At 46.4% G+C, this 15,618-nt stretch overlaps 1 protein-coding gene across 1 annotated transcript in view; it reads right to left on the bottom strand.

Annotated features, from left to right (window-relative positions):
* The window catches only part of PLD1 (phospholipase D1), a 60,559-nt gene that overhangs the window by 17,685 nt on the left and 27,256 nt on the right, over positions 1-15,618 (bottom strand). The window contains exons 9-16 of the mRNA XM_084267653.1: positions 13,435-13,587; positions 12,517-12,666; positions 11,600-11,683; positions 9,272-9,353; positions 5,774-5,884; positions 4,236-4,442; positions 3,362-3,578; positions 177-305 (exon numbers count right to left, since the gene is read on the bottom strand). Of these exons, the coding sequence (XP_084123779.1) occupies positions 177-305; positions 3,362-3,578; positions 4,236-4,442; positions 5,774-5,884; positions 9,272-9,353; positions 11,600-11,683; positions 12,517-12,666; positions 13,435-13,587 (1,133 nt within the window). The remainder of the gene's footprint in view (positions 1-176; positions 306-3,361; positions 3,579-4,235; positions 4,443-5,773; positions 5,885-9,271; positions 9,354-11,599; positions 11,684-12,516; positions 12,667-13,434; positions 13,588-15,618) is intronic.

Here is a 15,618-nt window from a genome sequence, read left to right as displayed (position 1 = left end):
CGTAACAGAATAATTGGCCCTAGAACTTCTCAATGGGAGTTTTGCTGCATCTTCCTAGCAGCCAGACCAAAAGAGCCTCCTTGCCTCTGGCTCAGAAGAGTGAAAAAGGACGGTTTGAGACTGAAAAGGTCTTCCTTAGGGGAAAGGAATGACTTCCAGGGTGCAAAAGCACTTACCAGCAAAAGGTTTGTCAAGTTGAACCCAGTCTTTAAAGACAAAGTTGCAATAGTCTTTTCCATGCCAGAACCTGGTTTCCCCAAGCAGCTCGCCAACGCCTGTCTTCAAGCTGCGGATGGATCCTCTATCTGTCACAGACAAGATAAAGACACACACTCCAAAGTCATGGCTGTTCACTGTACACTGCTCATGAGAGACTCACTGCCATGGAAAAGCACTGGTGGGACCCGCCAGTCCCAGCTGGCTGAAGCTGTATTCTCCCTAGCCTCCCTGTTCCTTTCGAAGGATGCATGCTAGTATTTCTTCTTCACCACTTTAATATTGGTTACACAATCAGGACAGGTTATATGTAGGAGTTTCAGAAACAAAAAAACAAATGCTGAATTCTCTCTACATTAGAATAAAAAGTTGCCCTTTAATCATTCGCCTTTCCACAATCTTGTTGCACCTACTTAATATATTTTAGAATACTAATGAACAAATTCAAGCTTTCCTGACAGAGGGTTTATGATTTTAAGTCTACAGCAGTGTGAATTTCCTGTCTTTATTAATTAAGAGGGAGATGATTAAAAGGCTCATGTTCCCTCATTAAATATCACTCATTTGTTTGTGAGGGGTTTTTTTTTGTTTTTCCAAATAACAATATTATCTTTTGATACATTTTTTTACATGGTGAGCAAATGGCTTCTGAATTGCAAATTGATGGTGATTAAAATGGTTTGAAATACTGCAGACAGGGATATTCCCTTGTCACAGGGTCCCTGTTCTAGAGCACATGTTTTGGGTGAAGACTGAACTCTTTTTATTCTCCCCTAAGAAAACAAAGACCACAGACCATTCAGGGGTTGGACTCAATCTCTTGAGGTCCCTTCCAACCCCTACAGTTCTGTGATAAACATTTAACTAGCATTATTTCCTGACCCTGACAGCAGCCTTCATCCACCACACCAAATACTAGCACAGTAAATACATAGTGACATGCCAACAGCAGAAGCCTTCTCCTAACCCAACCCCATCACCATGCAACCACGAAAACCCTTTAGTACAACCCCTGCCCCTTTCAGTAGTCAACAAAATACACACCAGCAGCAGTGTAACAAGACTACTTTGCACAAAGCAAGCCCTGCCAGCACTGCTGTTACCCCACCGAGCCGAGCCAAGCCATGCCAAAAACGCCATGCGGCAGGTATGCGGCAGGTATGTGCCAGAGCTGCCTGGAGAAGCAGGAGTTTGTAGTGAGAGTCCAGGTGGAGCTGGGGAATCGCTGACTCTGCATGCTCCAACATGAACGGGTGGGACGTGCTGTCCAGCCAAAACACACCTCACTGACTGATGACTGGACAGCGACTCATGAATGAGCATGGGATGACCACAGGGGAGACCACGCTTCATTTCCGTGAAGGGAAGGCATCTGTTCCTGGTTTCCTGCCACTACTTTACAATCAGTATTTCGTAATTGGCAATTTATGCCTTAGAGGAAGATGCTAGCAAGATGAAGATGTTGAAGAACTGCTCCTCACTCTGTATCATTCTGTACTGAAAGGCATCTCAGTGAAACAGGTCCTTTCAACATCAGTCCAAAGATCAGAACAGCTCAGTGCTCAGAACCACTCAACTCCTTTCTCAATCAAGTATGATTTTAGTAAGGGGCAAAAAGGGGGCCCAACTCGCCATCCAACATAGATCTGGCAGCAGCCACTTTGCTGTTTCATCTCTCTGTTTGCATTTGTCTTCCTGCATCAGGCTTACATTAAAATATCCACCGAAGGCAGAATTTCCCAATTGCAGCAATAAGCCCTTTCCATTACAGGAAGAGAGCCACCAAAATCATGAGGTACCAGAATCAGGGCTATTTCCTCAACTGTTCCCTGCTGTCATTGCACATTTCTTTGGATTTTTAAAAAGGTTTTTTTGTTGTTGGTGGTGTTTTTTTCAATTACTATTAATTTCTCCTGCAGATTTTGAAGCTCCTGGAGAAGGCTATTGTGCCAGGCTGTCCTCAGAGGGATGCTAAGAGCGATGGGAGAACAAGCAGCAGCGAAGGCTAATCCTTGCACCCAACTTAACTCTCACCATAGCTGGAATGCAAAAACATCGGCAGCTAAAGCCTGAAGGGGTCTGCACCTCTGCCTTCCTCCACTTACCCTCCTGAGGCTCAGTGAGCCCCTGTTTGGATTCACTGTGGTGATGGAACATTTTCAGATGGGGCTTTAAACTCTGGATTATATTCGGTTGACTTCTAGTGGGGTTACAGTAACCTGCAGAGAGTCAAGATGCTCTATTTACGGCAAAAAAAGCACGTCCACTTCTACTTCATCAATGTCCGACCCTTCCCGAAGGCACCTTGCATGACGAGCTCAAACAAGACATTAATTTGCCAAAACAACACATGACCAAGAGGCAAAGGACAATTTGAGACCTGGCTGGCTTTAAACAAAACAGCTATACTGAAACAGCAAAGCCATGGCTATGTCCTGAGCTAACTGCAACCAAGGCAAATGATGCTCTGGCTTTGCCCAGCCCGAGGCAGGAATAAGATCTGCAGGGAGTGCTGGAAACTCAAATAAATTCCCACCTTGAGCAATTTACAGCTCCAGGAGCTGAGGGCTCAAGGAATAGATTTCGAGAAGCACTCCACGCTAGAACAAACGTCAAGCTGATCCTTGTAATTTTATCTTTGAGCCTGCATTTAATGGGAGGGATTAACAGCTGCATTCAGACATTCAGCTGTTGAACAGCACATGGGTCATGTGGGACTGTTTCTGTTGAGGTGAATGGATTTAAACACCAGCCTGCAAGGAGGGATAAGCACATTCAGAAACCGCCTCACTAGTTAGAACAAATACAAGCTGAAAACCAAGAGATTCAATCCTCCCTTGCAGAACAAAACTTTTCCAGCAGCACAAACACTAGGTATCATGTACACTGTATCACTGCATCTGATGGCTCATTACAATTGCTAATTAACTAAATGCAAATCCTCTTAAAACTTTTCTTGTGTGTTTTGCAACTACACAAATTTACATCTTGGCTACACACAGTTACTATTCCTATCCTTAAGAAATTCACCAACTTCCCTGCCTTACAAAGAACACATTACCCTAGAAATGATGGGAATCTGCATGTGCATCCACCCACCCACCATGCTTTACATACGTCCTGTGGTCAAAAAAACGCCACTTACTTGAATCGCTGTCTATGCTGCTGACACTGTCAGCGTGGTGCATGCCGTGCTTATGGAGATGCTTGTAAATGCTGAATCTTGAGAACTTTTTGGGTTTTCCTATTCCTTTCATTTTTGATGTGTCTGGGGCATCCTCGACGCCTCTCTGGAAGGAGCGGCTTTCCGGGGAGGGATCTCGAGACTGTAGAGGGATTCGTTCAGACGACTCTGCTGCAGACTTAAAAGACACAGGACATTGCTGCAGGTGATGTAAAGGAATGTTCCCCTTTAATTGCAGGTGATGATGCCTATCTATGTCCAGAAACAACCACGAGCCAAGTTTTGCTCTGTGACAAACACACTTTGGTGGGAACTAGTAATGCTTTTGACAGAGTCCAGACAAAGGCACTCAGTATAAAAACCCATTAGCAGTACATTCGACAGTCCGATAAACTTACTCTGCATGACCAGTCCCCTTGAAATTATCACAAATTCAGACCTCTTTAGATTGTTCAGGGATTTCTGGTTGCATACAGAGCAGAAAAGCTCAGCAAACAAAGCACCTGAGAGGCCCCGAGTGTCCCTTTCGGAGTGCTCTGTGAGTGCTTATTGTGCACCTCTAGCCAAGTATTATTAAGCGTGTAACCTCCAGGTTGTGACTGCTGCTCCAAGCTGTGGGGAAACACAGCTGTCTATCTTCATGCCCTACCTTGAGTTGGTCAGGATCTAGCCCTAAAGAGTCACTTGAGTCACTTAATGCTCAGACATGTAATTCTTTTCTAAACCTCCTAAGCCCATTCCTGTGCCGAGAAGAGGACACAAATTTTTTTATCCCTGCTGCAAGCCTGACATGCAGATGTTGAAGGTGGCCACCAGCTGAAGCAAGCTCACTTACTGCCAGGTTGGTTGTTGACACTGACTTTAGTGCTGTCATTCGTTTGACGCTGCCCACGTCCGTCAGCCGATGCTCGTCATCATCCCACCTGCCGTACGCCAAGTCGATGCCGCCCACAAATGCCACAGATTGGTCAATGATAACCAGCTTCTCATGGTGGGCCCAGAGGTACACGGAGGAGGACACGTGGTCTGGGTGTCTCATCACCTGGGGGAAAAAAACCCCAGCACTCAGGCTCAGCATCATTGTCCAATTTACATCCCTCAAGCCAGAGAGCTGCCCAGGTTTTGGGTGGGTGGGTTTGGCTGCTCAGGGTGATGGGGAAACACGGGATTTTTTTAGAAGATGCCTCCACAGATAATGCTGTCAATACTGAAGCTACATGGCCATGACTCCCCTCTAGTTGGGCTCAGCCTCACTGGCAGGTAGATGCTTCCCATGATGCAGGTATTCCTAAGCAGCAGTGCTTACTGATGTTGGGACAGGTCACGGTTACAACAAGAATGTTCATAAGGCTACAGTAAGGAAACTGTTTCAACAAATAAAATCACGCTCTCAGTAGAGCTATAATAGCTGAGCTGTCAAACACAGAGCCTGCTCTAAAAGAAAACAACATATTGGTGATCTGACTCACTTCTTCGGTTGTTGCCACTACATAAGTGAAACAAGAAGTTGGCTGGGTTTTTTTCCCCCATGTAAAATCAGCAAATTGACATTTGTTTATGAGATTGGTTTTGACATGTGTTTATAGCAAAGTATCTTCTATAGCTAAGCATTCAGTCTTTTTTTTTTTGGTTGGTTGTTGTTTGGGGTTTTTTTGTTAGAGGAGAGCCATTAGACCAGCTTCCTTGAGAAAAATCTAGAGAGTTTCACCTGTCTGCTCCCAAAAATCAGTTACACATAGCATGTATTCTTCCAGTTGCACCTTCGAGTCTTGCTGCAAAGATGGTGGTGAACAGATGCTCCCCTTCACCTGGTCAAGTGACAATAGATCTAGTACTCTAGCCGGTTGTTAGTCACCCTCATGCATGACATCTATCTTGCTGTTCAATAAAATGTATGTGCAGCTAATTTCAAGAGACTGGATCCAGCCTTATCTACACGTGCCACAACTCATTTTCTGCTGGGTGGCAGAGGAGCAGCACTGGAGAGCACAATGCTGATCATTTGTGATGGAAACGTAAACACCCAGCGTTGACTCTCATCATCTATATACATGAGCAGAGATGCTCAAACAAGACAACGTTCTCAAACTGTAACTTTCCATTTGATGTAACCCCATTAACTTGTCACATGAAATATGTTTCTCGTGAATTAGATGAATAGTTGCTTCAGCAAGTCTCAATCTTACGTTCAATTATAATGTAATGTAGAGAGATGATGTTGCCAGATGTGGTAGTTGCTGTCATATGCTGAGCATTCCCACTGCAATGGTGGGAATCGCCATCCTTCCAGCTAAACACACTGGGGGTCAGCACTAGCTATCAAGGACAAACGAATGCAAACCTCCTTCCTATGACTGCCCGACGAGCCGTTACCTTAATGTTTGGATGGAGGTGCATGAGCGTCCGCTTGCTGTATTCACTGTTGATCCCTAGGGCAAGCTCCACCTCTTTGTACAGCATAACGAAAATCCTCACTCCTTGTTGCTGTCAGAAATACAAAGAAACACATGGTACAGGGGTACGTTGATGGATACAGGCCATTTCTGGAGCAAGGTGAAGCTTCGAGGCAGTAAGCATGCTGTGCCAGCAGGCAGAAATCCTGGCTGTGGCTCCCTGTTCTTGATTATGCTCTTTCAGATCCACCACTATGAGCCCACAACGTGCAAGGACCTGCTCAGGAAAAATGTTCAGCCTCCAGAGAAGGGCTCAGTGCCCAGATTCGCGTGCGAAGAGCTGAGCTATGCCAAGGCCTGCCAACAGGGAGCTCTTACAGTAGCCCCTTTTAAACATCCTTTGAGAGAAAATTTTGCAAATACAATTCACTCCACATACAATAGCACCATACATGTCCACAGAAATTCAGTTTTTTGCCGTTTCACTGTGCCCTGAGGCTTGCCTATGGTTAAAAATTTCTGCAGGACAACGATACCAGCATAGTCATACAAACATCCCTCTCCCAAAGGGAGTTCAACCAACTCAACACCTGCAAACAAGTTATTTCCACCAGCAGAGCCAAACACGCTCCTAGAATACGATGAGCAGTGCTCAAAGGGTGGTGCTTTTTGTGAATAGAATGATATCCACAGGAAGCTTTCTAAGGACACCTGTTAAAGCACTTTTACAACTGCCAAACACTTCCCAAACTGCAGCAGATGCCGACCGTACACTGGAACTGCTGCTGTAAATCAGCAGATTCAAATCTTGCCATGGAGCCATAACTTGGGCTTTTTCCATTGCCTCTTAAGCTTCTATTCCCATAAAGTTCCCACTGATAGCTTGAGCAGTCTCCAAATTGTGGCTGACACTTTGCTCCCCGCCACACCCCAAGAAGGCCAAGGCAGCAGTGTACATACATAAATGACAGCCTTACCCTGACACCGAGACACCGGCTTGCCCACAGCACTGCTGAATCACAGCAATGCCACAAGCAAGGTGAGTATTTCCAGGAACTAACCTTAAAACACTCCTCACTCTCATGAGGTATTTATAGCCATGGGAAAATCCATGTCAATGCGACAAAGCCAAATTCTTCCATCCAGTAAGCATGCCCCGTGGCCACCTTTCATTTGCCAGAAATTAAGGCTACTTCTCAATCAACAACAGTCAGACTATTATTTTCTAGGCACCCTATTCTTTTCTAGGCACGGGGAGCGGGTAAGGACTGTGAGAAAAAGTAGTTTGGAAGGAGACAGAGTCAAAGACTACTTCAGGACATTTGCCTGGACTTCTGCCCTTCCACCACATCAAAAGTTCAATGAGACTTCCCCGGCTGTGCTTCCTTTCCTGACTCACCATCACACGGGGCAAAACTACCAGTTCTGGCACCGTTGTTATCACGGGTTGGGTGAACAACTGAGGCACAGCCCACGCTCATAAACACCTCACCCTCCACTTCTCTGTCATGCTTGCCTGGCTCCACAAAACATGTTCTCTGTAGCCTGGATTCACACGTGTTATTGGAAAGTAGAATACAACCAGCAACAGAATGTTTTCTGAGATGAAAGTGCTCAAGACAAGAGAAACAGAGCGGGTAGGTGCATCTGCTCACTCCTATCTTGAAGTCCTGCACAAGAAGGGACTTAGCCTTGAGAAGAGGAGGCTGAGGGGAAACCTTATCACTGCCTACAATTATCTCAAAGGAGGGTGTGGAGAGGTGGGAGATGGTCTCTTCAGCCAGGTGACAGGAGATAGGACAAGGGGAAACGGCCTCAAGCTGTGCCAGGGCAGGGTCAGATCAGATGTTAGGAAAAAATTCTTCTCTGAGAGTTGTGGGGATGTAGAACTGGCTGCCCAGGGAGGGGGTTGAGTCACCAACCCTGGATGTGTTTAACAGACGGGTAGATGAGGTACTTTAGGGATATGGTTTAGCATAGGACAGGAATAGTTGGACTCTATGATCTTAAAGGTCTCTTCCAACCTTCTGGTTCTGAGATTGTGAGAGCCTGACCAGAAAGCCACAGGAAGCCTGACCAGGAGCAGCACCAGGTCTGAGGTTTTTGTTCAGGAGGAAAAGCAGAAAAGGAAAAATTCAAACAGAGGGGAAAAAGCCTTATCAAAGTTTATACAAGCATTTGCTTACTGAACACGAATATTTATTAACTCAGATAACAAGGCAATGCAAATAGGAGGCCAAGCCCCTGAGCTGTGTTTATCACCCCCTGTAAAACACCCTGAGCGTCTCAGTCCAGCTCTGGCAGCCCAGCTCTGGGGAAGGTGTTGACAGTTGTGTTCGTACATGTCTTTTCAATGCTTTGCTGAAGCCCTTTCCTCAGATCCCTTCTCCACAACACTGCACCAGGACCCTCATGACCAGAGTCTGCACCTGAGAAGGGACATGCAGGAAGGGCACAGCTGATCTTCCTCCTTTTAGTGGCCACAAGAATATAGAAGGGGGGGGGGGGGTAGGAAGAAAGAAAACCAGGAGACATACAGGTAAGAGCCAGCTACCAAAAAAGTAAAGTATTTCCTAGTCATATCAGTTACCCTTGGAAATAAAAATAGCAATAAACCAGAAAACCCTTTCAGGCTTTGGCCTTTCTTGTGCTCCAAATTTGTGATAACCAACAATAGCAGCTGCAAAACAATTATGGCAAAAGCAGTGTTGGGCAGCCTGTGCCAAGCAGGGCAAAGACAAGAGGTCATCTGCCAGTGACAACAGGGCTGGGGGACAGTAGGATGATGTTTAATGTCAATAGGCAATTCTTCACTACAGCAAGGCATGATGGGTGAACAGCAAGAAGGGCAGCTCTTCAGTGTTGGTCGTAGCAAGGACCTACGCAATGTATCAAGTATGGGAAACCAGAAGAGAGGGCTCTAGTGAGGTAGCATGAACCTCTGGGTGAGACCAAATGACTTTTTGCTAAGGGCATCCTGATTTTTCCAGAAGGTATTTTTCACAGGTTCAGCTCTGAAAGCTACAACGCAGCCACATGATGCATGGTGATGACAGACAGGAGCTGAGCAACATGGTAACGCACAAACTACCTACCAAGAGCCACCACAAAGTGCTCAGTCCTTCCTACACCTCTAAATGATGCATGCTACCACGGAAGTGCCTGACAGCAACAGCTCTTCAACCCCACCTGGAGCTGGGGCAGTCACAACACAAGGCTGGAGTGACCCAAACCCAAGGACTCCGAGGGGCAATCAGAGGATGTACCCTTCTGCCTCTGAGCTCTTCCAAGCCCAAGCAGGGGAAGCAAATCAAAGCATATAGTTTTCTGAGGCCATCTGAAATGACCCTTGGCCAGCTTTACCTCTCACCCCTACCAGAATCAACGGTGCAAACTCTCCAGTCCCAGTATGACCTTGTAACTGGGTGGGTGCATGGGGTTTTCTGCAGAGCAAAGGTTGAAGCTGGAGCTCACGTACCGCCTTGCGCTTGAGGATGCAGTCCAGCCTCCAGCGATTCCCTTCCACAACAGGTCGTTTCATGAAGATTTCTGGGCTCAGCCTAAGGAAAAAAAAACCAAACAAATTCTGGGTAGTCTGCAAAGCACTGGCCTAAATAATTGACTCTGTAAGTAAAGAAATCAAACACGCTTATATAAAGTGGATGTGCAGGCTCATGTCCCAGAGTGATACATTCTCCAATGTTATGCTCTTTGTTTTTAATAGCAGAGCATCACAGAGGGCATGGGATGTGCCCTGCACATTCACTCGTGAGGGCCCAGCTGGAGTACTGTCCCCCCAATACAAGAAAGATGTGGAACTGTTGGAGAGGGTTCAGAGGAGCCATGAAGATTATCAGAGGGCTGGAGCACCTCCCCTACGACGAGGGGCTGAGGGAGTTGGGCTTGTTCAACGTGGAGGAGAGAAGGCTGGGGTGGGACCTCATTGCAGCCTTCCTGTCCCCGAAAGGAGCAGAGAAACAGGAAGGGAATCAGCTTTTTTAAAGGGTAGATAATGGTAGGACAAGTGGGGATGGATTGAAGCTAAAGGAAGGAAGGTTTAGATTAGATACTGGGGGAAGTTCTTTTCAGAGACAGCAGTGAGGGGCTGGAACAGGCTGCCCAGAGAGGTGGTGGATGCCCCATCCCTGGAGGTGTTCAAGGCCAGGTTGGATGGGGCCCTGGGCAACCTTGTGTAGATCCAGGCCTGGAGGTTGGTGGCCCTGTCTGTGGCAGGGGGGGTGGAGCTCTGTGATCCTTGGGGTCCCTTCCAACCCAGACCAGTCTGATTCATCTTATTCAACAACCCATGAGGTTAAGTTTAACAGTCATGTGTCAATGGGGAAACTTGAACTCTTACCTATGAAAAAAAAAAGATGCAGCAAAAGAAAACCCCAAGGTATATTCAGAAGAAACATGTAGGCATAAGAAATAAATGAGTGGGGTTTTAGTTCCCCTGGTACTTAGGCTATCTGAGGGGCATGGATTTGTGCTCAATTCTCCTTGCTGTCTAAAGACAAATCAATATGATCTCTCAGCAGGACATTTTATTGATTCAAAGCTTTAAGGATTACGAGGAATAATTAAGCAATTTCATATAACTCCTGCAAAGCAACCTGACAGAACTTCATTCCTTTAGTTTTGTACCAAGAATGGGAACTTGTGTCTGACCATAGCATATTACTGCATCCTAAAAACACACTTAGACAACAGCATTTTCATCTGAAATTTTGGAGTTTGTGACTTCAGGACACGTTAATAATCCCCTGAATAAAATGGTAAGTAGGAGACAAGAGGTCTGAACTCTTGCATTGCTACCTTATGTTGCACATGAGGATCCAAGAGTACTGGGTTTATCCGTGGTCATGTTAGGAAACAGGTTTACCCCAGTAAAAACCAACATATTTAGTTTTCTCATAATTGCCACCTATAAACTAATCCTCCTGGCTTCTACGGGCAGTGGATGAGTAGCAAGGTGTTCATTTTACAGATGGAGGAAGAGCGTAAGGGTGCCCAAGGTTAAAGAGGACGTCTGAGCTGTGGCTTGGGAGCCCGCCCTACCATCCTGTTCCCAAGGTCCAGGCTGGCTCAGCCAGATTAACCTCTGCAAAGGCAAGACACAGGCAGCCGCAACTGGCATCCAGCCAAGAAACTCTGCCCCAGTCTGTGCCAGCACCCTTTTTCTGCCTCAAACTGGAACCAGAGCACTGCTCAATCATACTGAATTACTAGTTAAGAAGCAGACAGGGCCAGGTCCTTTGGCAACTGTGCTCCTCAGAGAAGGGAGGACAGAACTCCCCCTCCATTGTCTGTCGCATTTCAGAGGGGAGCAAAATTAAACCCCCTGAAAGGTGCTCTTATTGCTGGCACAAAGCTTCCCAAAACCACGAGAAGGAGCTGAAAGGAAGGTCCCATGCGGCATCACGTGGGAACAGCACTGTCAGAGGTCTCTGAGTGTCCAAGTTCCCTCACAGACTAAAAAAACACCCTTTCCCCTTGGGTTTGCAGTGATTTACACTCCCCATGAGAGCCTCCAGTCCTAACATTTTCAATTCAGGTGGTGCCTTCATGCAATTTCAGGCCTCTCCTTGGAAGGAGACAACCAAGCTGTTGATTTCAAGCATGCGCTTTTGCTGCCAACCCTCCTGAAAAGGCCTTTGAAAGCAACACAAGGAGATGTTTGGGTGTGCTGCCAAACCATCTGCCCGCACGGCTAGTTGCCATACTGTAGGGCCTCTGAACAGTGCCGCATTGTCGGGAACGTCCCGAGAGAGACAGCTGGTCAACATCCAAGTATGTAAGTACAAACCACCAATCTGTGATGAAAATTTCTTCCTTAGCAGCTTCCATGGCGTTTGCGACATCTTCAAAGTACCACTTAGCATTTACATACCTGTCAAAGCAAACACAGTGCCCAGAGTTAGGTCTCCTCCCCTTCGTCAACCAGAAAGTCCACAGCTAAAAACCACTGAGGTTCTGTGTGTTGATGCCATTTACATTCTCTTCTCAAAAGCAAACACAAACCTAATTTCAAGAATTAGGACAACACGCAGGGAGAATTTCATGCTGCTTATTAGCTTAATGAAACAGCACAATAAGAGATTATTAAGTGCTGCTTGGAACTTGTGCCAACTGTGCACAGCATCCTTGGGTTTTGCTCAATGCATGAGCTAGGTTTGCTTCTCAGCTTTGATTTACAGAAACCATTTGGACAGCAGATACTGTAAGGCAGAAGCTGCAGTGAGGGTACTGCGAGGGTTTGCTTCCAACCGGGATCAATATTTTGTGGTGCTTCTGGGAGTGGCTTAGTGCAATCAGGTTACACTATAGACAAGAGGATTTCTACAGGCCCAGCCACTCTTAGACCAAACCCAAACTGGTGTTTGCTGATTCTCTTTCATTACAAAGCCAATCTTCAAGGCCTGGATCTGCTGCTGCTTTCCAACCTGAACACAACCGCAGTGCCTGGGAGGGGAGTGCTGCCTTACAGCAAGAGAATCAGCCTTGTAATGTGGCAAGCAGGACCTATCTTGCATTTCAGAGCCTGAAGGACGTGACCAGTGCCCAAAGACCTCAACCCTTAGGAAACAGCATTCCCACAACCAGAACCTGTGCTAACACTAAAGCCAGTCCTTACAGTCGCCAAACCTCTATCCATCAGACCCACGGCTAACGCTCCTGCCCAAGGCACTGTGACCCAGTTTGCTGCCTTGCCATGGTCCTCACCACTTGGCCAGTGTGTTCTCCTGCACGGCTGCGTAGGAGCCGAAGCGGTGTGCGACGAGGAAGTCCTTGCCGTGCTTCCGAATGAACTCGTCTATGCCCTGCCTCCACCACTGGGCATGTCTGTAGCTGTTGCACTTCAAAATCAGCGACCTGTAAAACAGACAGCGCATGGGACAGGATGCTGAAGCCATATACGCCTAATTGGCTGCTCCTCATGGTCTGTCCACGCCAATAAATGCATCTGTAGTATCAGTCATCTTACTCAGGCAACAAGTAAGAAATAGTAAAGGTCTTTGCTTTGCTGTTTTGTCAGCAGAAGAATAAATCAGGACTGAACTGATCTGAATGACTACCACAGGATTGCTCTGACAGGCATTTAAAAAAACACCCCAGATTTAAATTAGCTGATACTTAACTCAGAGGAGAGCTGGACTTAGCCTATACTATTCTTTTTAATTAATTTATACTGTACTTTACTATAAAAATATTAAATAGCCAAAAGACTCGTGGGATAAAGAGGTAATGCTCTGGTTGGGATGTAGAGGAACACGCCTCTGCTTGCAGCACAGAAGAACAAAGTCCCCACCACATTGCTGTAAGCAGCCACTGCAAGAACACACTGTGCAGCCCGACATGCACTGCGACCCTGAGCAAAGCACCGATCCCAGGGATGGACAAACAGCAGCTCAGGCTCCAAATGACTCATTAAGACATCAGAAATGATCAGCATTACAGGTGAAACCCCCAGCACGTCCAAACATGCCAGCAGCCAGCCAGGTGCTGAGCTCTGTGGGGAAGCTGAGCCTCACCACAGCAGCCCGGCATGCCTTGTTAACCCCTCCTGGAGAGGGGCATTGATTCTTCCTTAAAAAAGGAAAAGAAAGAAAGAGGCTCTACAATAACAACTGTATTCCTTACCGAGAGAGATTGTCGATCTGCAACCCATATTTAGTTTCTGTTTCTTTCTGGCCGATCTTTATGTTGAATTCCTTATCTACCAGCAGGACAAAGGCAATGGCCCCTGAGTCTGGCTTCATGTACAGCAGGAAAGACTCCTTCACCACCAGCCACCTGCACAGGCACAGAACACGGTAACTTCTATTTCACCCACGCCGGTCATCAACACATGAGCCATAAAAGACCATAAAGTGAAAAGGTGTTTCCTTCAAAACAAGCGCAAATCATTTGTCAGGGAGAGGAAAGCATTCAACTAAGAGGTAAAACTTCTCCCCAGGGGCAAGTCCAGGCCATGGTTTTCTTGATACGCCTATTTTATCAACTTGGGCCAGGAGATTAATTCCATATAAACCTTTAGAGTTGTTTGTGTGTCTCTTTTTTACAGAAAGCTTTGAATAGCAAAGTTCTCATGTCTAACAAACCCAGTGTGAACCTCCCTGCTCACAGACCTCCCCAGCCAGGAGCCCCAGCACAGGGCAAAGAGCAACAAGGATCCCTCCAGCCCAGATTTTTTATTCAGCTTGTTTGCTGTTCCTAGAGGCAGTATGGGAATTACTTGACATTTCTACTGTTAATTATGATGCTAGGATCACTTTCACTCCTATCAAAATATATGAACGAGGCATTATGGAAAGCTTTTATTGCCAAGCAACAGGCACCCTGTTAGAAACATGATGAGAGATGACCGGCAGATTTTACATAAATACTGTAGCCTGAAGGCAACTCTGGGGAAAAAAACCCACATTTTTTTACTGTGAATGGCATTGCTAATTTTTAATCCCCCTGCGGCGTAGCTGGGGTAACCACCCCCCTCTGTCCCACACAGGTCTCCACCACTAGACCTTCGCTTCATTCTTCTGCACACTCAGAAACACACAAAGCAACAGAAAATACCACAAAAATCTGTTCTTTCTTGTATCTTTAGTAACAACCCCAGCTCCTCATCTACTTCAGACCCTTTAATTTGCTTTTTCTTTCATGGCCTGAAAGACTCATCCCAACACCCCCTCTCCTTTGGTATTAAAATACACCCCCCTCTCCCTCCCATAGTTTCACTCCTGAACACCCCACGAGGTACCTTTCCAAGTGATACCATTTCTGTTCTTCCCTGCAGCTTCCTGTGTCCAAGAAGTCCTGCCCGTGCCCATCCACACCACCACCATCCTCCTCCACGTCCCTTTCCACAGCAGTAACACACCCAGCCTGCTACAACAAGGGAATTGAACTCGAGGTACAAAACCCCAATGCCTACAGCAAAGGTCTTGTGGGAAAAGGATGGCCGCGGTCTGTCCTGACCTTGAAGTGTCCTAAAATCCTTCACAACCCTCTCGGGGAAACATTACTGCTGTTTGCTCATTTACTGATGCACTCAGCATTGGTCATGGTGGGGCTTCAGTGTTCCTCTTGTCTCACTCTGCACACAATCCCACTCAAACACTGCTCCCTTCCCCTCTCGGGGCTCTAAAGGGAAGTGAGACCCATTGCAAAGCCAAATGTGCTACAGAATCATAAGGCTGAAGAGACCTTTAAGATCATTGAGTCCAACCATATCCCCAAGCACCTCATCTACCTGCCTTTTAAACACATCCAGGGGCGGTGACTCAACCCCCTCCTTGGGCAGCCCGTTCCAGCCTTCACACCTCTTTCAATGAAGAATTTTTTCCTAACATCTGATCTGACCCGGCCCTGGCACAGCTTGAGGCCGTTTCCCCTTGTCCCATCTCCTGTCACCTGGCTCAAGAGACATCTCCCACCTCTCTGCACCGTCCTGTCAAGTCATTGTAGGCAGTGATAAGGTTCCCTGTAAGCTTTAGCTCCGCATAACACAGGGAAGGGTTGAATGAGGGATGCTGACAGGAAGAGTAATTAATTATTTTTTTTTCATAAAAGAGAAAAAAAAAAAAATTGAGACCATTTCATGATACACCCTGGACCATCAAATCCTCATCTCCTTGTGTACGCATTAGATATCTTCTGTAACACTGCATTAAGAAAAAGGACCTTTTCTTCCCATGAATGATGAAAGATTTTGTTGGAAAACAAATTTTTAAGATAAACTAACCAGATCCCATGGTGATGTTGAAATCCAAAGGTGGGTAATGCTTAGGGAAGCTCCTACAGACCAAGAAATTGTTGCTATTTGGA

The sequence above is a fragment of the Gallinula chloropus genome (genome assembly GCF_964237585.1).
Source record: "Gallinula chloropus genome assembly, chromosome: 8".
Taxonomy (NCBI): Eukaryota; Metazoa; Chordata; class Aves; order Gruiformes; family Rallidae; genus Gallinula; species Gallinula chloropus.
The sequence above is the reverse complement of the archived record's forward strand: the minus strand, read 5'-3'. Positions and strand labels throughout refer to the sequence as shown.